At 38.9% G+C, this 23,026-nt stretch overlaps 2 protein-coding genes across 4 annotated transcripts in view; one reads left to right on the top strand and one right to left on the bottom strand.

Moving 5' to 3' along the window:
- Positions 1-6,806, bottom strand: part of SHOC2 (SHOC2 leucine rich repeat scaffold protein) — a 75,126-nt gene extending 68,320 nt beyond the window's left edge. Inside the window, exon 1 of the mRNA XM_090278582.1 lies at positions 6,741-6,806. The gene's annotated coding sequence lies outside the window, so the exon portion shown is untranslated. The remainder of the gene's footprint in view (positions 1-6,740) is intronic.
- Positions 6,807-7,127: 321 nt separating this feature from the next.
- BBIP1 (BBSome interacting protein 1) lies at positions 7,128-22,717 on the top strand. 3 transcript variants are annotated; one of them, XM_090278580.1, is made up of 5 exons: positions 7,128-7,325; positions 8,235-8,328; positions 11,977-12,154; positions 21,633-21,704; positions 22,424-22,717. In XM_090278580.1, the coding sequence occupies exons 4-5, from the start codon at positions 21,659-21,661 to the stop codon at positions 22,579-22,581; spliced, it is 204 nt and encodes a 67-aa protein (XP_090134706.1). In that variant the 5' UTR covers positions 7,128-7,325; positions 8,235-8,328; positions 11,977-12,154; positions 21,633-21,658; the 3' UTR covers positions 22,582-22,717. The 3 variants fall into 3 exon arrangements, with proteins under 3 accessions (XP_090134706.1, XP_090134704.1, XP_090134707.1); XM_090278578.1 differs by lacking the exon at positions 11,977-12,154 and having other exon boundaries at positions 7,130-7,325; XM_090278581.1 differs by lacking the exons at positions 7,128-7,325; positions 8,235-8,328; positions 11,977-12,154 and adding an exon at positions 10,980-11,004.
- The last annotated feature ends 309 nt before the right edge of the window (positions 22,718-23,026 follow it).

Below are 23,026 nucleotides of genomic sequence, written 5' to 3'. Positions count from 1 at the left end.
ACAACGAGGAAATATGTTTAAGAGCAATGACATATCTTTATCCTTTTTAGCGGCCAGTTTGCTTTGGGGGCTCGAGACTATCAGTTTATTAATTTAAACCAATTTTCCATCAGGAGCCTACAAGGTCCAAGCATTGTATACTGGAGAAATAGTAAAGACAAAGATACTCAATGCTCATGAAGTGTACAGTCTAGCAAAAAGACAGACATTAAACACATCATTACAAAAATGATGACTGGAATAAATAAGAAAGTACAGGAGCAAAGGGACCTTTAACAGAAGAATCTAACTAGAGATCAGAGAAGGCCTCCCCAGGGATGAGATAGTGAAGGCTGAAGGGCGATTAGGTTAGCCAGGTGAACACTGCATTGGGTTCTATCCAAGGAGATCATACCAGAAAATTTTAGTTTCCTAATAAATAACCTTGCAATAAGTGAGATATTATAACATTTAAAATACAAAAACTTAAAGAAATTTCTCAAATTTCTATAATGAAAATAACTATAAGTATCAAAACTAAAAGACTAGCAGGATGAGTGTTTTAGAATGGGAAACTACAGCACTATTCGCACCTTGAGGGGAATGAAGTTTGCGATAGCAAAGAAGGCTTCATTGTGCACCTGAAAAAGTAGTAAATCATACTATATGAAAAATTACTTAATATTCAAGTCCCAAAAACTTCTAAATCATGTAAGACCATAAAAAGACTTCTACCAGGATGTAACCACTGATCGTATAGTCTGACCTACGTAATGGAAAAGGTGGCACTTCTAAGTAAGTTTGGAAAGTGGTTGTTTCTAATTCTCAGAAAAGCAAATTCTAAATGTTTGTATAATAAAATCCGATGAGTTCTAAAAAAGTTCATAATGGTACTCTTAACATGATGCATAAATGCTGAGAAAAAGGTATTTATTTTCAATTTTGAAACATTATCCATGTTCTAAGTCTGGAAAGTACTTCACACCATTCTGATGTGTTCTCCTTGTATTTAAACTATTGATGAAATAAAATTTTTTAAGTTTTAAGTAATAATTTGGAGCAGCTCCCTAACATTAATGCAGATCTACAACTCAAGGCCCAAATTAAATTAGGCACAAAAGAAATAGAATTCTCTAAAAATATGAACTTTCATGAAAGCCTATTTTATCACTTAAAATATTAGGTCATACGTGGAAGCCAAATTACTATTCACCTGCAATTCTCCAAATGGACTTTAACATCTCTAACTTCTATGTTTTTTCTAACCTCTACCTATCCTGCTTATTCCTCAAGAGTTAGTTCAGGCCCAATCTTCCAGTAAGCAATGCTGCTTATACACATAGTCTGAGTCTTAACTCAGCTGAATTCTTCAAGTGTATAGTGCTATTAAAGCATTTCTCGCACTGAAACAATTAACTACTGATGGGTCTAGTTCATGCAACAAACTGAACTTGCTGAAAGCAGGAAACAAAGTATATTTATCTCTGCATCCTCAGAGTATGGAAAATACATGGCACTCTGTATGTCTATGACATTAGTGAATACAAAACTATATTAGTTAGAAACATTTACAAACAAAATTTAAAAGTTAACATAAAGACTACAGCCCTGGCTGGTGTGGCTCAGTGGACTGAATGCCAGCCTGCAAACAAAAGGTTGTTGGTTCGATTCCCAGTCAAAGCATATACCTCGGTTGTGGGCCAGATCCCCAGTTGGGGGTGTGCAGCAATCATTGCCATTTTTCTCACATACTGTATAGATGTTTCCTTCCTTCTCTTTCTCCCTCCCTTCCCCTCTCTCTAAAAGTAAATTTAAAAATATAATAAAATAAAGACTACTTGCAAAAATGTGCAAGTCTTGCCCCGGCTGGTGTGGCTCAGTGGATTGAGCACCAGCCTGTGAACAGAGAGGTCACCAGTTCAATTCCCGGTCCCAGCATATGCCTGGGTTGCGGGCCAGGTCCCCAGTTGGGAGTGAGCAAGAGGCAACAGACCCATGTATCTTTCACATATTGATGTTTCTCTCCCTCTCTTTTGCCCTCCTTTCCCCTCTCTCTAAAAGTAAGTAAAATCTTTAAAAAGAAAAAAACTGTGAAAGTAACAAGCAGGAAGGAGTGCTGTATAACATGAAACTGAGAAAGCCCAAATTTAACCGATGAAATTCACTCCAAATTCTAGACAATCTCAGTGCCAGAAGAAGTCATTTCCACCTTACCTTCAAGACACTACAAAAACTTTAAAAAGATTTATCTTTGTCAACTGTGAAATTACTAAATTAAAATTGTAGGATTTATAAATAGTATATGAGGGCAAATAAAGTTCTTAAATTTTGAGTGTTCACAGTACCATAACATTAGAAGATAGACATGCCAAATACTTCATAAAAGCCCTTCAGGTTCATTTCACATAGGGACCAATTATACCCTTTAAAGGTCTCTTGTAATGTTTAGCTTCAAGCAATATGTTCATTCTTTCTGAGAAAAGAACCTCTGCCTTTTATAGCATGCACTAGTTTTTGCAACCAGTGCTGATCTTTAGAAAATTTGCAATGAGACATATAGTGTGAAATCGCATTAGTTCTTTTAAATCTTGATAATAGGAACTTCATATTTTCTCAAAAACACATATGTTACCAACATCTCAAAAGCTGAAAAGTCCTTTGAACTTAGAATATTCTTTTCATGTGTTAGAACTTTGATTTGTGAAAAAATTGCAAATGAGGACAAAATATCTAACAAAGACATAATAAACATTAGTTTACTTTAAAATAATGCAACTATGTATTTTAGAACACTAATCAGTTTCTCAAATTTATGCATGTTCTTCTCAAACTACACTGACTGACGATTCTATTTCAGAAAACTATAATATATCAAGTTCAAGCACACCATAGGCCACTTTGTAAATTACACATTTTGGGGGTTTTAAAGTCATCATAGATAGAGAGGTAGGAAAATACAAAAATTTAACTACTATGTTAACAGAGAAAATATTTCCAGAAAGATCTACAGGGCATAACTTTGATACAGTGTAACAAGTAGACAAAATAAAATTCAGAAGACAGGGATAACAGAATAACAAATTACATCTATGTATGAAAGATTTAGCCTTAAATTATACATGCCTAATGCGTAACATAATGATAAATTTTAAGTCTAATAAAAAAAGCAACCAATATCATATTTGCATACTTCTCAAGTACCACATAAAAATACTTAATGTATTGCTCTGCTGCTAAATTAGAGCCAATTTCTACCTAATTCTTCTATAACAAAGTACCAATTTCCTACTAGCCTTATTAGGAACTGTCAGTTTATTTTATATCTAAATTTCCTCTTCTAATTGATTATTTTATAAACTAGTTCAAGAACACTCCCACCAAGGCCAAGCTATAAACTTCAGAACTCAACCTTCCGAATGCCGCAACCCTTTAATACAGTTCCTCATGTTGTGGTGACCCAACCATAAAATTATTTTTGTTGCTACGTCATAACTGCAATTTTGCTACTGTTATGAATCGTAACATAAATATCTGATATGCAGGATGTATTTTCATTGTTACAAATTGAACATAATTAAAGCATAGTGATTAAGCACAAAAACAATATGTAATTATATATGTGTTTTCCAATAGTCTTAGGTGACCCCTGTGAAAGGGTCGTTCTACCCCCAAAGGGGTCACGACCCACAGGTTGAGAACGGCTGCACTAAAGGACTCGTGGGTCAACTTGTTTGTTTGTTGCTTTTTATTGTTTCTTTTGCAGTGGGTAGGGGGTGGTCTTGGTTGTTTTGTTGTTGTTACTGTTATAAGCATTGATTTTATGCTTTTTCATACATGAATAATATAGAAAACTGAATTCTAAAGATATATTCTTTCATTTAATCTTCAACCTCAACATACAGGTTAGAGTATATTTTTTAGTCAAAAACACAGATTATTTTTATATTCAAATTTCTTAACTAGAAAAATTTCAAAAATTATTTACATTGTTCAAAGAACGTAAGTCCTACAGAAATATTAAATTGCATGACAGATATTGATAAGCCAGCATATCTTCAAAACAAATATGACAGCAATTAATTGCCTGGATAACAAAGAATTCCAATTTTATTTACCCTTCCCCCACAATACACATGGGTAAGCCAAGGCAAAAACTTTACCCGCAGCTATTCAGAAACCATCTTTGGGAGTAGTCTACAGAGAATTCCAGTTTCTGTCTCTTGACTGTGGAACAAGCCCTGACCCAAGACACCGAAAAAATAGTACTATTTAAAAAGCATAATTCTAGCAAGTCTAACAAAAGAATTTATAATTTTGTTATTTCTTTTGAAAAGTGAAATATTTCAAATTTCTGACTGGTCTGTAGTTCACAAGTTGTTGTGAGACTCTTACTTGCTACAATTATCAAAACACAGCTCTGATAAACTTTCTGAATACGGTAGTTTAAAATTTTTTAAATGACCCAGTTGCAAGCTATTAATGTAGCTCTTAATATCACTCTTTAAACCATAACTATTTATAAGAAATAAGAGAAAATTTTAAACACTTGAAAACTGTATTAACAATGAGAGCAGAGAAAAAATGCCAACCTAACATAAATGTAGTTGTTTCTTCAAAAACTGAACAAACATCTTGGTAAAAAGTAGGAATCTTAGAAATAGGTGAGGCCCACATCTCAAAACTAGTATTTCAAGAATACAGGTTTACGAGAAATTCCTACACCTTGAGGCAACCTGGATTGACCCTGAAGGCATTATGCTAAGTGAAATAAGCCTGGACAGAGAAAGATAACTACTGTATGATGTCACTTAGATGAGAAACCTTTAAAAAAAAAAAAAAGGAAGATTAGACTTCTGGCTACCGGAGGTGGAGGATGGAGGGAGGCAAAATTGGAGGAAGGTGGTCAAAGGGTAGAAACTTCCAGTCATACAATAAATAAGTACTAGGAATGTCATGTACAACATGATTATTACAACCAACACTGCTATATGATATACAGGAAATTTAACATGTTAGCTTTATATTACATGTAAGCCATTTGAAAGTTACAAACCTTAACAGTCTTTATCTGTGGTCTATTTTTCAAATGTATATTCATAATTAAATAAAAGCATTATGTCCAAATAAGTATTTCAAAGGCTTATCATATTGTCTAAGTTCAATATGTAGGGAACAGTCATTTACATACTCTATATTCCTCAAGATTCTTGTCCCTGTCCTATGAAAAAACCTCAACACGATAAATTCAAACTATAAATGTAAGCTTACAGAATGTTACAAATCGTACCCAAGAGCTAAGTCTCTTCAAATACGAAGTAACAGTTATAAGGGCTGTGGCATGGAAAGGTGAAGCCTGAAGATTAGTACGCTAACAAAGTGGTCATTAAAATCAAGACAATTTTTCAATGTTGAGGCTACATTTAGATACAAAAATACTCTGTTACGCAAGTGTACCCTAGGATTCTGCAAAACACAACAAAAATAAGTTTTAGATACAATAATCCCTCTGAGCAGACACTAGAAGCTGCTGACATTTAAGAAATGTACAAAATTGGACAAGTGTAAGCTTATAGAACGCTGGTAGTTATCATGGAGGCAAATGCTATACAGTCCACATCTGCAACTCACTTTTGGTTCAGCATCCCCAGAGACTTAGAAAACATTTCTTTGGGTAGGTTGCAAAACATTGCTTCCTCTTTTATTCTCATCACCCCCATCATGATACAAAGCGACAGACAGACGAGAAAACCGTATCAGTAACCGTACGGGCTGAAAGCTTAACAACACACACACAAAACCATCTTTCCAGCTCCCGAATCAGTCTTCATTCCACCTGTTTGTAAATCCATCAACAAAAAAACACGCACCCGCTGCTGATGGGGCGGGGGTGGGGGGGTTGCAGTTAATGGTTTGAAGTCACTATTCTTCTACCTAGGCACGGGGCGGGGAGAAGGGTGGTACGAAACAATGGGTACTGAGGGGCTGGAGGAAAATCGTTTGTCCTGAAGCCTACAGCGTTGAGCTGGAGGCGGGCAGAGGGTAGAGTACTTTTCCTCTAGCCCCAAAAGCTGCCGCGAAAGAGGTTGCCATCCGGCATGTCCAAAAGGGCCCTCTTGGATGCCTACAACTCGCTTCACCAGGCAACACGCCCAAAACCTACTCATCACTCTTTACTGAAGGGAGAGGAGACGAGGAGAGCGTGGAGGGCTCTGGGGAGGGGACGAGGAAAGACCCCACCCCGCACCACTACCGTTGCACCAGGGACCCCGCCAACCAGTTACACGCCCTCCCGGACGCCCACGGATCTCCCAGAAGCCTGGACCCCGTAGCTCCGGGAGCCGAGTGGAACAGGACCGTCTGCCAGACGCCCCCGGCCCTCACCCTTGCGCCGGCTCGCCCTCGCCCGAGTGCTGTCCCGGCCGCCCGCCCGCCGCCACCGCAGGCCTGGCTTCAAGTCGCTGTCAGAGCCGGCCGGTTTGCTCTTGGCGCCAGGCCCCGGTCCCCGCACAGAGAGATGGGTCCAAGGGCCCAGCCCTCTCGTCGACAGCACCCAGGAAAGCCGCCGCGGCGGCGGCGCCTCCCAGGGCCCTGGCCCCTTGGGGCCTCGCCCTGGCCCCTTGGGGCCTCGCCCTGGCCCCGCCGGCTCGCGCTTGTCAGGGCGCGCGGGGCCTCCCCCTACCGACAGCCAGCCTGACGGGCAGGAAAGAAGGCAGGAAGAACCGACCTACACACACCCTCCCGCCTCAGTGGCCCCGGGTTACCGTGGGGAGCCCGGACTCCGCCATCCTCCTCGTTCGCCCTCCTTCCTCCTCTTCCTCCGCCTTAGAAGCGACGCTGCCCAACCGCCGCCCCCCGCCCGCCCCTCCCCCACTCGCCCCGCCCCTCCCCTCCCCCACTCGCCCCGCCCTGTCCGCCCCTCCACACACTTTCGCTCCTACCATGCAGCCCCACCCCTCGGGCACAGGCCCATCACTTGCCGGCTTAGAAAAACAGGCGGAGCAAGAGAAATCGACGCTGCCCAGTAAGAATGGGGCACTGGCGCCAGCGAACGGGAGTAAGGGATTGGCTCCAGCTTTCCTCTCCCCGCCCTTTTCCTTTTCTCCTCTTCTCTACGCCCTCTCTCCCGCCCACTGGGCAACGCTGACTAGCCCCGTCAAAGAGTAAGCCTCCAGCTGGGTAGAGTGACAACGCTCAATCGGAAGTAACCGTTGAAGCCAAGGCAGCCATAACTGAAAATGGCAACGGGAGTTTTCTGACCTCCCGTCTCCAGTGTGACGTAGTTCTTCCTTTGCCTAATCCCTCTGTTGCCCTGGCAACAGTTGAGCCGTCTGAGAAGAGAAGCATCTGTAAGTAGACACAAAATGGGACCAAAGGTGACCAGACATCCCATGTTGGACAAGTTAATTCATATTTCGGACTATAGGCCTGTGGGGTAGGGGAGAGAGCAGGTCTCCTAGCCCGTAGTTTGCCGGGACGTCTGGTCACTTACCTAGGTGAACAAGAGTTTAGGGTTCCAATAGTCTCTGTCCTGCCCGGAAGTTGCGTTTGGCACTTCTGAATGGAGTCAGGGCGGAAGGGTGGGAAAAGTGTGCACCCCCTGCGCCCCAGAGAGTGCCTATTCCAACTGGAGTAGCTAATTTAGGTGGGTGTCCCTAGGCCTCGACCAGTGGTGCAGGCCTGGGCCGGACGTTCCCTGGGAGAATGAGCACCGCGCAGGCAAGCGGAGCTCAGAGCTGCTTCCGCTGCAAGAAGCTTTTCTTTCCGGGCTGGCCAAGCGGCAGCCCGCCCTCTTTCCACCCCTTGGAGGCTCCCTGTGGGGCGAGGCCGTTATACCGGATCCCCTCTCCGGGCAGCAGGCAGCCGGGAGTGGAGGGGCCTGGGCGCGGACCTCGGGCACAGCGCAGCTGCTGACCACGCCCCCACAAGTTCCTATTAAGTACTTTGAATCCCCGACCTTCCGAGGACTAAGAATTTACAGAGGTTGAGAAAATCATTTTCCGCTTCCAGCTATTAAGGAAAAGGATGGACCCCCACCACTGCAGCAACACCTCTCAGTCTTACTTCCCGCCCCCTTCACATTCTGAATTTTCTCCCTTCTTTCTTCTCTCTTGAGAGTTTGCAGGCATTGACTGCAGTTCTGTCCTAATCGTGCATGTCTACGGTTTATTAAACAATTTAATGCTTGTGGGTATCTATAAAAATACAGTAGTTTTATATAGCTCTTTACAAGAGTTGTCACACACTATTTCATGTAGTTCTCTCTGTAGGCTTGAATCAAAAATTGTCAGTCATTTTGGATGCCTGAAGCTGCCTAAAGCTGCCAAGGAAAAAGATCAGGAGAACTTTCAGGTAAATTGAAAATTGTTTATACCCAGCCAGTCAGCAACAAGAGTGCAAACCTACCTTCTTAATTTCTACTTTCTTAACACTAATATTCCAGCCAAAATGAACTACTTGTTTCTTCCAAGGTTAATCACTGAAGCACCAACTGTTTGTGATTCTATGTCCATGTTCTGGTTTTCCCTGGAGATGTGTTTCCAGATTCTCCCCAGAAGGAAGTAATTTTCTCTGAGCTTTCCTAGCCCTTTTTGTACCTCATATATGACAAGGACTATTTTATTTAACAGGTGCTTATGTTCTTAGCTTCACTATTGTGTTTACACCTAAATAGTATGATTTGTATCAGATTCATCCACCTATTATTTTATCCTACACATATTTTGGTAAGTACTTACTGAAAGATGATTTTGTGATGTTTCCTGGATGCCCAAGATACTGCCAGCAAAGTTTTATGGAACTTCAGTTTATCAGAAATTCAGCATGGTCCCTACTAGTCAACCTTTTCATAGGCTTCTCCTCTGAAGACTTTTCAACATAATCTGTTCCCCCAAATTTTTATGAAAAGAAATACTCAAACATTTAAAAAGTTGAAGGAATATAATAAACATTTATATATCTTTCACCGAGATCCAACAGTTGTTAACATTTTGCCATATTTCTTTCATCCCTTCTCACATACTTTTTCATTGTCATTGAACCATTTGGAAATAAGTAGACACCCCTAAATTTCCAAACTGTATTTCCTAAGAATTATAAAGTTCTCCTGCAAAACATAATATCATGATCATAACTGAGGAAGTTAATAATTCTGTAATATTTAAAATCCAGTCTATGTAAATTTTCTCATTTGACCCAAGAATATCTTTATACTTTCTCCACTCTCCTGGCAAAAAAAAAAATATCAGTCAGTCAAGGTTTCTACACTGTGTTTGGATATTGTAAACTCTTTAGCCTTAATGTAGAATAGTTCCCCCATTCTTTTATTTTTTTCTTCCCCTTGTTACATTGGCATTTTGAAGAGTTCAAGCCAGGGTCTTTGTCTCCTTTTTTCTTATTTCTTAAAAATCAGAAGTTTGTCTAGAGACTTGATTAGATTCTATTTAACATGTTCTGCAGACTACTTCACAGTAACCCTACTTTTCCAATCATGATTAAGCCTTCTCAAATGCAGCTACATCTATCTATCCATGCCATGAGCTGAATCCATCCCACTTCTCAGCACACTCATCTTCCTATGGCATCTTTCAAAGAGTTTAGCGCCCAGAAGACTTGATGAAAGATGTGTAGGCCCTGCAGTTCATATACAGATGAATCTTGATGTTATCAAAGCAAATACCAAGGCAATTGCTGGCCATCTGGCCACATTCCAATTTAGGCAATGTTATTTTCCCCCTGAAATTTCTTCCAAGTCTCAGTTGGTCCTGGTGGTGTGATAGCTTTTTGATAACATTCGTCAAAGCCTATTAAAAATTACAAAATCAAGATTATTTTTAACATTTAGTACATTAGAAGAATTCTCTGCCCAATGGATAGAGAAGTGCTTGCAGAATTTGCTTCAAGAGAAAAACTCCCAAAACTGCCAAGCTCAGTAGTCATTGTATCCTAGACATATTTGATCATGAAAAAAAAGTGAAAGGAAGAAAATACCCTTAAGGGAGCGAAAGGAAATGCTCTGGGAGGGCAGAAATTCAAAGGTAAATAAATGATGCACTCCATCAGTCATTTCTTTTGTGCAGAAGGAAATTTGCTCATGTGGGACTATGAAATTATTTTAAGTTGACTCCAGATTCAAGTAAGTCGATTAAGACCACAGATTTTAGAATCAGACCTGGGTTTCAGGAAACAGGACCATTCATTGGCTGGTGGCTTTGGACCGTTTACTCATTCTATTTATCATCTATTAAAAGGAGCCATAAAGCTCCTTAGGATTGTTCAACAGAATGACTCAACTATATATAGATTGCTTTACTTGGTGTATAGCACACGGTATATAGCCAGTGTGTGGTAGATGTTAATAACTTCTTAAACAGTCCAGTTTGGGCACATAGTAGGGATGAAATATTTATTGAGTGAGAATGACTCTTAAGACAGTGGTTCTCCAAGTTTCATTTGGGGAACTTAATAAAATAGAGATTCTGATTCTGAGAGTCTCCAGAATCTATATTTTTAATAATTGTTCAGGGAATTTTGATGTAGGTGATCTGCAGATCAGTCCCCTTCCTTGCATACTGTTGATATAGCTAGGTATCTCAGATGCTAAGAATGTAAAAAGCTCTTCAGATACCTTTTTCAAAGGTTAATAGCTAACATTTTTAGGACCACTTTCTAGAACTGAATTTTAAAATACCAAAATTATTAGAAAAAGACATTTTTCATCAGTAGGATGTTGTGTCATTTTCTACTTAATAGTACTGTCTGCTACTGGAGTATACCAAAACCAATGCCATCATCCAAGTTTACCCAAGAAGAACAGTTCTTGTTCTTAGGCCTAGGCACATTCCAGAAGCTAGACATCACACATTTTATTCACATGAGTCTGGATTAATTACCCTAACTGAGCATGTTGTAACATTTTTCTACCAGCAGATGCCAGATAGCAAAACAATAGCGTCTACTATGGTTTCCAACTACATGACATATGACGTTATTTGGCATCTCCAGATAAACATTATCAATCCAAATCAGGTACTCTGCAAGCATGTGGGTAGCCACTTGCGTGACAGTAAAGCATTACTACATTGTGTCTGCTGAAAAACGTGTTCCTTTTGGGCTCCCTCTCTTACCTTTTTCTCATGTTAGTTTACATTCAGAAATCTGAGTTTGAAAATTCATCTAGTAATCGACCACGACTCTTGGATAAGACAAGATTTTTAAAAATTTTGCCATATTTTCTATCACTCCTTCTACTCCTGTCTACAACCTATACTAGCTAGGTTGAATTTACTTAAAAGAACTAACATTAAATATTCACAAAACAAAAATTTTTTTCCTTTACATAAACAGGATTGCTTCTGGTGTCTTCTTCACTTCCCAGATTGTATTTTTGCTTCTTAATACCCATTAATTATAAAATAGGATAGTTTGGTGTATAATATGTTGTAGTGGCTCTCTATTTTATAGAAGTTGCAAAGTCAAATGCTTATTGTGGCTGCTCATCTAAATGGGGCATTACTTCCCAGCCCTATCCAGATTTTGCTGTGTGGGAATATGGGCCTGGTGTCATATTTGTCAAGAAGAGCTGAAATGTGGACTTTATGTGAAATATGATTCTTAAACATTGGTTCAAATAATTTTGAAACATTTAGCAAGCCAGCAAAACATTTAGATAGAACCAAGGGCTACCAGTTTATGACCTCTGTGTCTCTTACATGAAAACATTATTGGTACTTTAGCTGAGAATCTTAGAATGCTTTAGCAATGTTTTCGTTTTGCCATATTTCAGGTGCACTTACCTCTCTAGTTAGGCAACAAGTGACTCATCACCTCCATCAGAAATTCAAGATAGATTCTTATTTACACCAGGCTTCTATTCCCTGATTATAGTTTTAAAGGGTTTTACTTTTTAACACCAACTTAAAAATTTGCCCATATTTTTTCATCCTTGCACTATATTATGAAATAGGTCTGCCCTATTATATTTTTTAAAATGTATTTAAGAACACAATTTGGGACATCCGGCCAAGATAGAGGCCTACATAGACACTCTGTGTCTCCCTCCACCACTAAGAAGGAATACAACTATCTCAAAACTAGAGACAACCAGAAGTTCCACAAAATCGAGCTGCATGGAACTCCAACAAACAAAAATATAAAGAAGAAATACTCACCCAGACAGGTAAGAGGGGCGGAGCTGGGGCGGAGAGGAAGCAGTGTGGCGGCGGCGGCGGCGGCAGCAGCAGCGCAGTCACACGTTTTACAAAGTAGGGAGGGACACCTGGGGAGCGCTCCCAGGCCCAGACAAGACCGCACAGCTACATTCTAGCACCTGGGGAAATAAAGCCTCATTGCTTCTGACTGTGTAAACCAGTGGGGGTTGGGGTGGAGGCAGAAACTGCCAGTCTCTCAGCAGAGTCCGCCTGTTTAACGGGCCCCCATGGTCCTAGAACGTCTGCAGACCAACCCACTCTGGGAACCACAGCTAGCGAGGTGCCAGTCCCATGTGGGAAGCAGGAGAAGTGCCTAGAAAAGGGGCAAGTGCTGAGCAAGAGGCATTGTTCTCTCTCAGACCCCTCCCCCACATATAGTGCCACAACGTGGTAAAACAGGTTGTCTGTACTAATACCTAAGGCTCTGCCCCTTACAATGTAACAGGTGTGACAGCTCTACCTAAGATACAGAGGCAAATACAGGGGGCTGTCAAGTTGAGGAGAGAGAGAAGTATGGCCCAAAAGAGGGAACAGATCAAGGTTCCAGTGGGAGAACTAAGTGACAAGGAACTAGGCAGCCGAACAGATGTAGAGTTCAAAACACTGGTGTTAAAGATGCTCACAGGCTTGACAGATATGCTTAAGTACGGCAAACACATAAAGGAAGAAGCGAAGGCTATGCTAAATGAAACAAAGGAAAATCCACACAAAACCAGTGGTGAAGGGAAGGAAACCAGGGTCCAAGTCAATGATTTGGAACATAAGGAAGGAAAAAACAGTCAACCAGTACAAAATGAGGAAACAAGAATTGAAAAAAATGAGAGGCTTAGGAACCTCTGGGACAGCTTTAAATGTGCCAACATCCGAATCAGGGGTGCCAGAAGAGGAGGAAGAGCAAGAAATCGAAAGCTTATGTGGAAAAATAATGAAGGAAAACTTTGCAAATTTGGCAAAGGAAATAGACATAAAAGTCCAGGAAGCACAGAGCGTCCCAAACAAACTAGATTCAAAAAGGACCACACCAAGACACATCATAATTAAAATACCAAAGGTTCAAGATAAAGAGAGAATCTTAAAAGTAGCCAGAGAAAAGCAGAGAGTTACTTATAAAGGGGTGCCTATAAGACTTATCAGCTGATTTCTCAAAAGAAACTTGGCAGGCAAGAAGGGACTGGCAAGAACTATCCAATGTGATGAAAAGCAAGGACCTACAACCAAGATTACTCTATCCAGCAAAGCTATCATTTAGAATGGAAGAGCAGATAAAGGGCTTCCCAGGCAAGGTAAAGCTAAAGGAGTTCATCATCACCAAGCCATTATTATATGAAATGTTACAGGGACTTATTTAAGAAAAAGAAGATCAAAACTATGAACAGGAAAATGACAATGAACTCACAAGTATCAACAACTGAATCTAAAAAATAAAATCCAACTAAGCAAACCAGAATAGGAACAATCATAGGTATGGGGATCATTTAGAGGGTCATCAGCTTGGAGGGAGAAAGGGGAGAAATGGGGAAATGGTGCAGGGATTAAGAAGCATAATTGTTTGGTACAAAATAGATGGGGGGATTTAAGAATAATATAGGAAAAGGTGAAGCCGAAGAACTTATATGCATGATCCATGGACATGAACTAAGCGGGGTGGGCTTACTGGAGAGAAGGGAGGTACTGGGCAGAGGGGAGCAAAGGGGAAAGAAATTAGGACACAACTGTAACAAAATGTACATTTTTAAAAAACACAATTTGGCAAAACATGCTCTTGAAAAGTAAATTAAGTAAAACATTTTAAAAGGAAAATACCTACATGCTGTCCTATAGGTACCACAGTGTTAGGGAGGATTCAGAGAATTTTTAGAGGTGAAAGGTACTTAATGGGAAATTTAGAACAAATCTTTTAATGTAGCAATATAAAATACTAGACAAGTTTTTTATGAGAAAATCAAACTCTTAATTGGTTATGAAATATATTCAAGGTCACACAACTAGCAGTAGAGCCAGAATATAACCCTGTAGCCCATTTAAAGTATAAACATGGTGATTAGGAAAAAATGAAACTCCAGAACGAGTTTGTTTGAAATCATACATTAGATTTTACTGTCACAGCTTATTTAAAATACTTGGAGCCCTAGAATACTCTGAAGCATTTAAATTCAAACTTTTAAAATGGGGTTTTGTACAATTAGGATAAACGGATAAGTTTTAGATGAATGGATGTATGAAAAGAATTGTGATGAGGAATTAACGGCTGGTTAGGAGTGGGAGACACACATGTAGGGTAACTTGATACATTGACCCACAGAATAGCTCACTAGGGCACCTAGCAAAGGTTTACAAAAGGATTAAGGAGACTAGTATGACCTAGGAGGACAGTTTTTTAAAAATCCAAATACTGTCCTGAGCATTTTTAGAAACCAAGACTTGGCTTTGGCACCCACAATGTGTTTTAATTTTGATATTTATGATCCATAGTATAGGACGCTTTGAGTTACCAGAAAGTGAATTTGGATTTTAGTCATCTGTTCCCTTTCTCTCTCTGCCCCCTTTATGACTATAGCCTGTATTTTCCAGACACCTAGATGAAACGGAGGTACAATCTAAAGCTAATAGTCCTGTCCAGCTCTTTAACCCATGACATTGGTCACATTGTATTCTTATATATCTGGATTTTTTTTTTTAATACAAAACTTGTAAGCTTTTAAAATGTTGCATATTTCTAATTAAGCTGGAGATTTAAAATTTCCAGTGGTATTTTTTTAAAAAATAATACTAATGCTATAAACAAAATCCACAGACAAAAAGCTGTATTATTTCCCACTAAATTTCTTTCAGGGTGGTATCAAACATGACAACCGGAATGCTGAATCCTCAAATTAAGGAGTATGTGAGAAGGAAAAACCACGTGTTGGTTAGAGCCATACATAGTGATTTTGACACAATTCCCAGACTTAAAAAGAAAAAGATTGCAATGCTTCTAGTAAGCTGCGCTCATATTTTTATTGAGATTTACTGTTTGACTCATTTTATATTCATCCTCCTTTGCAAAGGTTATTAGTGGCTCGAAACCGCCCGTTTTGGCAGAAATTAAAGATCATGTTACTTTAACCTTCCTTAGCTTCTACACACCATGGTCTACCCTCCTATCTAACATCGTCTTAAATGTTGGTGTTCCTGCAGCGGATGCCATACTAAATCCATTTGGGGTCTGCAGGCCATCCCTACAGATGCAGCATAGAGAAAACTGAATAGAGAGACCAGGCTTTGGAGTCAGGCAGATATGAGTCCAAATCCTGTTTCTGTATTCACCAGCTATGTTATATTGGACAAGATAACTTTTCCTAGACCTGGTTTGGGTCTGTTAAATTTAATATGTATGTATGAAGGGATGCCGTTGGAGGTGGGTAAATGGGTAATTCAATTCCAAAGTTAACTCTTAGGGTAAAAGTTACTTTCAAAATTACAATAGAAATCCCTTAAAGTGTCTATGTAATTAAAACATTTTGTACTAAAATAATGTGTTATTCTTAAGCAAACTAAAATTTAAGAGCCACTGTGCTAAAGAATTTGAAGTCGTCGTCGTCGTCGGCAGCCGTCCGTCTCGAGAGACGATGGGGTAGCTTCTTAAGAGTCTATCTGCACCGCCGAGAATGGCTGTGCAGTCCGACTCGGGAGTGACACGGTATCTGTCTCCTCCCGTGTTGAATCGACATCTTGCGATGACGCTGGAGTTTCCTCTCCAGTGAAGCTGAAGCTACAGAGCCTGGGCAGGGTGATATGGAGGGTCTGCTGTTGCCCATGCAGCAGACCCCCCCTCTCTTCGCAGCTGAAGGGTCCAAGGGAAAGACGGAGTCAATACAGCTTGGCTTCAGGTGCACCGCAGGAGTTGCCGGTGTTGACTACAACGTCAAACCGCCTTAGGGACTCCGGCTCCGGATTTTCTGTCGGGGTTTACTCCCTTAGCCTTTCCCCTGAAGAGGTATGCCGCAAGGCAGCGGAGGTTTTTTGGAGTCAGAGTTTTCCTTCTCTGATGTGCCCTGACTGGAAGATCGAACCAGCGACACTTAGCTCGCAGGCCGACGCTCAATCCACTGAGCCAAACCAGCCAGGTGTAAGAAGGTAGTGTTTCATTTTTCTAACATATTGATCAGATATAAATATCATTGATCAAATATAATATTTCAAATTGTTTAATCTTCTAAAAGAGATTCCTTTAAATGTACTTATATTCTCAATAAGACAATTAAAAAGGAATAAGCCATAAAATTAGATAAAGTAGGGAAGATGAGGCAAAAATGACTTGCCACTAAATTTATTTCTAAAAAGCAGCATGACCTTGGAAACGTCACTATTTTCTGGTGCTTATATGCAATCCCTAAGAGTTTGATGGAACCTTGGCCAGGATGGATTTGAAAATCTGCCACTACTGTGGGCAAGCCCTTAAGCCTCTCTGAGTTGTGGCTTTCCTCATGCATAAAATATGTGTATACCCAAGAGCTCTTTCAGTTTGGAAATGATATAATCCTGTGACATTAAGAATTAAAACTATTTAAGAGTTTATGGGGTTTTTACACCTGAGGAAATTACTGATTCTGTATTTAAAGCTGTTTTATGTTATTTCTAATTCCTTCTTTCTCTTCTGTATCCAAATTAGTTTTATCTATATCCTTCAGTTGTGCCTTAGTACCCAAGTGTAAGCAAGAATAATGCCAAAGAACGGATTGCACAAATGTTGTCACCTGAAAGAGAAGTACTAATAGAAAGAAAATAAAAGTTTTCCTGTGCAGAACCTAAAGCAATGTTATAATTCCCACAATCCAATCTTACTGTTCTTACTTTGCTAGTATTGAAAACTATTACTATCAACGTTTTTTGTAGCATCTGTCTACTCACAGCCAGCCCTGTTGCTGCCTTCCGAATACCTTCAAACCCCACTTGTTAGTACTCATGGAGTTGGGCAGTATTTCTCAAACCTGCCTGATGATCAGAATCACCTATGAGTCCCATTAATGATACATTATATGGCCTTTCTCCAAACCTAAAATGAATCACAAGTTCTAGAAGCCCCATGGCCCAGTATTTCATTTTTTAAACAGACACCTTAGATGTTTCCTGTGATTAGACAATCTGGGAAATCACAGTGTAGAGAAAAGATCATGGGCTTTGGAGCCTGACATATCAAGTTTCAAAACATGTCTTTGCCCTTTATTATAGGTGTGACTTCGGGCAAGTTACTAAACATGAGTCTCAGTATTCCATCCATAGGATCTGGATACTAGTTATGTCGAAGCTTGTGGTGAAGTTCAGTATGCCTAGCCATGTTGGGTGTTCAGTGTTAGCTTTTCTTTCCTCCCACTCATCTTGCCACAGAAAATGACAAATACAAATATTTATTGGGGTTCTGATGAATCTCTTACCCTAATAGGTCCACTTCCATTTATAGGGCTAAAAATCTAACTACTAGATAAATAATGCATTACGTGGGCTGTCTAATTTAAGAGTCTCAGGAACAAGTATAATTTCTTCTGATTTCCAGAGGCTTAAAGAAGCCCTCTTATCTAAAACAGACACAACAACCATGGTTGTTGTGTCTGTTTTAGAAGAATTTGAAGTAGATTTGTGGGTATTGAAACTATTCTTCAAGATAACTTTTAGACAATATGGGTGTAAAGGAAATGAGTGGACAATTCTAAAGTGTTCCTGCTTGCCTGTAGGTTTTTCTTCATTGTCTTATTAAAAGACTCTATAACTAATACATGTCAATAGACTTAGTTTTCCTAAGAATCTAATTTAATGACAACACTGTAATGGTATAACAGTAAGAGCCACTGAAGTTCACTGAGCTTTATAATGTGCTAAGGAGTGGTCTAATGGCTTCATATGAATTATGTTATTTAATACGTCGGTGCTGTTATAAGCTTTACTTTACCAATGAAACTGAGGCTTAGAAAATTAGTTTAAATGACTAATCTGACTCCAGATCCTTCTCTTAGCAACCACCTATGCTCTTAATCTCTTTTTACCACCAGCCCTACCACCATCTGCCATCCTTCCACATCATCTTAATTGAGATTATATCCATTTCTATAGCTTAAACTACTGTACCATGGACTGTGGGCCTCCAGTCCTTTTTACTTTCCTGTGGGACATCCGCACTCAGTGGGGCTGAACCTAATTCGTGGTCTTTACCCTTCCCTCCTGTTTCTCCTGTGTTCCCAACTTTAATTAATACCTGCAACCATGTTAGCTTGAAATCTCAATCGTCCTTGATCATTTCCTTACCCCCAGAGTATCGGGGGCAGGGAGAGTAGTGATAGAGGTTGAAATCTCAACCTCATATATCCTTGAATATCTCGTTATCTTCTCTTAATGCCTGTTATCACTGCTTTTGTTCCTACCCTAATCACCTTAGCTAAATAATTACAGCTTCCTTACTAATCTCCTTGCCTCTGTTGTCTCGTTCTTCCTTTTTGTCTAGAATGTCTTTCCAAAATACAAATATGTCACAAGTCCACTCAGAGCCACCTAGTTAGCTCCCTCCTGTCTATAGAATATAAAGTCCAGACTCCAAGGCCTGGCAGTTAAGACTGAGCACAAACTGGCCTTCGCCTAGCCAGTCCTCCCACAGTACATACACTATGTGTGCACTGTACTCTAGCCATTTCCTTGGGCTTTTTTTTTTTTAATGCTTCCTTCTTTGAATATAATTTTCACTTTGTCTAGAACACCCTCCCCTTGCTACACAACCACTTCTCTTCGTAGTAATCCCCGCTTCAGTCCCAGTATCATGTGCAGTAATTCTTCAGAGACCAGCCACTGTCACTTATCCTGAGCCACGTCATTCGTGGTTTTGGTTTCTTAAGGCACAGTAGATGTGCTTTTATTAAACTATGCTATATTACATTGTAGCTATTTATTTGTGTGTGTCTCTCCCCATCTCACCTCCCCCAAATTCCTCAAGGAGAGAAACTGGTTCTTATCATCTGTATCTCCTTCATTTAGCTGTGGCTGACACATTATAGACATTTAGTATCTTTGCTGAAAGAAAAAAAATCTGTTTGCTTAGGCATATATGATCCCAAATTCCTCTTGTATTTATTTTCCACTCTGACAGAATAATTCTTATCACCAAAAACAGTATCCTTTTCTACTGCAGTCTTTACTGTGCAGTGTTTACATCCAAAGCTGTCCTTAACAGATATAACTTTATGTTCAGTAATTATTTTATTAATGTAATTTTTAATAAATTTTTCACTAATTGTAATAACAATTCAAAATATTTTTTAAGTTTTTCATTTACATTTTTGTAGCAGAGAAGTATGGTAGGATGATTAAAATGTTTAAGCATGAAAATGCATTGCATTAAAATAAAATTAAGTGGAATAGAAATAGAGGTCTAGGGAGAAAAACAATGTAAAATACCTAACTAAAAAATAAATTCTTCCTTTTAAAATTAATATCAAACTATCATATTTAGATTATATTGGATATATTTTTCAAAAACTGATATAAAAGTTATTTTTAAGTATGCTTGCTGAAAATTAATCCTTTATAACTATTTAAACTTGTAACAAATTTGTATGTCAATTTACAAATATGGAAAGGAGCAAGTAGTTTTTCAAAATCTCAGCAGATTATGAAAGCATAAAATTTGAGAACCACCAATATATATTCTCAAGGTTCAGAAGCATGCTTCAGAGCTCTTGTCTACTCCCACACCCATAATTTAGCTGGATTACCAAACTAAATCACCCTAGCAATTTGTAATTTACACAAGTTGTAAGATTTACTTATCAACATGTGTATGATTGATTTAAAGTAGTAATCCTTCCTAGACTTAACTGTCTTTCAATTCTGACTTCTACAGCTTAAATATTTCATGACAAAGATTTAGTTTCCCTCTAAATTCTTCTAATTTTAGACATCCAGCTCAAATAGCTTTGCTTCCTTTGTCTTGACTTTCAAATGCACTACCCATCTAAGCCCATTTTCTGTAGGAGAAATTACAAACTAAAGGAAGCAGCAAATTATTTTCTAATTACCCAGATCAAAAGCTTCAAAAAATGATTAACTGACATGACACTGCATTCTCTGCAAGCAGTATCGTTTTAAAATCTGGCATAGTAATCCATTGCATGCTCTTCCATAATTTAACCTTTGACATACTGCTGAAAATTTTGCTATACAGTGCAGTGCTTTAAAGGACATTGTTATTCTTATATCTTTATACATTTGTGCCTTGTTTCTTTAGGACTCATTACTAGCATGTTTGGGTCAGAGAAATGTGCATATTTAGTTTTGGTAAATACCCCCAGCATTCCTAAAACCCCTTACACTATTTTATTTTCTGTAACACGTACTATCTTCTAGCATTCTATTCTCTCCCCGTACTCTAGTCTGTGAGCTCCAAATGGGCAAAGTAGTTTTGGAGTGGAAATAACTAAGACCAGAAGCAGCTTCACTTGATTACATCTCATGTGCACTGGGTGATTAAGGCAGGCACCAGGCCAGCATCACCACTTGATAAGTAATAAATGTCCTGTGGTGGTGATGTTGTGAAGGACACATGGTAAGGATGCCTCAGTATGGTGAAATATCACAAAATGGGTGGGACTGTCTGGAGAAGCATCTGTTTGGAAAGGGATCATGCTACAAATTACGTCCAGAACACCTTGAATATACAACATAGCTGTAATCTGGGATGGAACAGGGGGACAAACGTCGTCAGCCAGAGATGGCATGTATACTGGGATATTCGTAACGAAATACTTATGTAAGGGTGTTTGTGAGTACTTCAGCATATAGTATTTTGTATTGAGGAAAATAGTAAACTGAAATCATACCTCACTTCTGTTCAGAGCTAATTTCAGAGCTGTTACTTCCTTACAACTTGCAGCTGCAGCCAGTAACTTACCCTTAGGTTACTATCATTAAGGCAAAAGGGTTAAAAGTAGAAATCAGCTGTTAGCTATTGAGACGTAAGAAAGTTTACCTCCTACCTCATTCTTTCCCTAACTACCTCTTACCACATCCCAAATGGTCATGGTATTTACCTTAGGCACTCAGAGGAGATGCTATCAGTAAACCAAGGGGGGCTGCACATAAATTCCCTTATTTTTCCTCAGCTACTATCTACTAATTATCTTGTTTAAAAAACAAGTATCTACCAATCTATTTCACTTGGAGGGGGAACAATTTAGAATATGCAGCTTTCCAATTAACACTACTGACTAATGAAAGTTGACAAGATCTAGATGCGTAGATGAACTATCTCAACCCTGTTTCAATTAAAAGATCCACAGGAAATTCAGGGGAAAATTATACAAAGACAGGTAGTTCATTTTTTATGGGAATTGTGATTTTAACTTCTTAAATTACAATGGAAATGTCTCAAGCAGTACATTGGGAATCCATTCTTGAATAGTACTAATAATTTATTTCTCATTGAAGGAAAAAGCATATCTAAAAATTCAGATATGGCAGAAGTGAAGTCCATGTTCCGGGAAGTTCTTCCAAAACAAGGTATTTAAATGGCAAATACTTAAGATCATAGATTACAGGGCCCTAAAAGAGTAAGGCATTATCAATAGTAGGCTCAACAGCTAGAAACCTGAGACTGTGCTTTGTATCTCACACTAACTGTCCTTTCTACTGTGTTTCTTTCATGAGTATGTTGTAAAGGAGTAACCCATCACCTTTTTATTTTTCCCAGGAAAAGGATGACAAATGAAGTTTTTCTTAAATCTAGAAATCCTGTTATACTCAAGATAGCAGGTTACAATACAAAATTTTCTATGAAAAAGAGCACTGTGTTAATCCACCATAATGTTAAATAAGGTCTGAATGTGGGTAAAAAGAAACCTAAATCAAGCAATAGTAAGAAATGCTGAAGGTTTCAGTTAAACATTCAGTAATTTGAGTAATTTTTAGGCACTATGCAAGTCTTTTTTCACTATGCATTTCTCCCAAATCTTTTCAAATTATAAACATTTGACACAAAAAGTTCTGTGTCCTGTGAGCTTAGATAGAAATTTTGAAACTTGTCTTCCTCATGCACTCCCTAGCATTAAATGCATTTTCAATATATATTAAAGAAATGTTACAGGGTAAACTATGAGAAACAAAGAGATTTTCATTAACAGTGGATCAAGTTTATAGACCCTCATTCTACCTGCAAATCCAAATCACCAAACAACTAGGTTATCTCAATCAAAGTAATTCTTATTTCTTTTTAAACTTAGGTCAGTTGTCTGTGGAAGATATAACCACAATGGTGCTGTGTAAACCCAAACTTTTACCCTTAAAGTCTCTGACTCTGGAAAAACTGGAGAAAATGCAGCAAGCAGCACAGGAAACAATTCGCCAACAAGAAATGGCAGAAAAGAATAGCAGCAAATAAGTGTGCAAGGAACAAAGTTTAAACTCACAAGGTTCAAATACACCCCCTTATATGATTAAAATTTGCATGAAATAAGTTTTTAAAAAACCAAAAATAAATGTACTCTAAATAAAGACTCAACACTGCTTCACATGTTTTATTTTGTCATACATTCTTCTAGAACCAGGTTCATTTTTCCAGTTTTGTAGAAAAATAGGATGTTCCGGCCACCATTTACTTAACTGTCTAGTCTTTTAAGACCAATCATTTTGTTCCCTGGAAAGATGAATAAGTCTCATGACTGACTCATTTTCTTAAGGTTCTTTAAGACAAATAACTTTTTTTTTTTTACTCCCAAAGCACAGTATTTCAACAGCAGCAGCCAACATGGGGTTTTAGCAGCTTAACTTTACCCCCTAAATAAAGCTTTGTATAAACCAGTGATTTTACTACAAAAACACTGTCC

This window comes from Furipterus horrens, unplaced genomic scaffold (assembly GCF_987537825.1).
Source record: "Furipterus horrens unplaced genomic scaffold, mFurHor1.1.pri manual_scaffold_5, whole genome shotgun sequence".
In the NCBI taxonomy this organism is placed as follows: domain Eukaryota; kingdom Metazoa; phylum Chordata; class Mammalia; order Chiroptera; family Furipteridae; genus Furipterus; species Furipterus horrens.
The sequence above is the reverse complement of the archived record's forward strand: the minus strand, read 5'-3'. Positions and strand labels throughout refer to the sequence as shown.

Coding starts and splice junctions, on each gene's coding strand:
- BBIP1 (XM_090278580.1), top strand. CDS start 21,659: ATGGCAGAAGTGAAGTCCATGTTCCGGGAAGTTCTTCCAAAACAAG. Junction 21,705..22,423: donor GGAAGTTCTTCCAAAACAAG/GTATTTAAATGG, acceptor TTTTAAACTTAG/GTCAGTTGTCTGTGGAAGAT.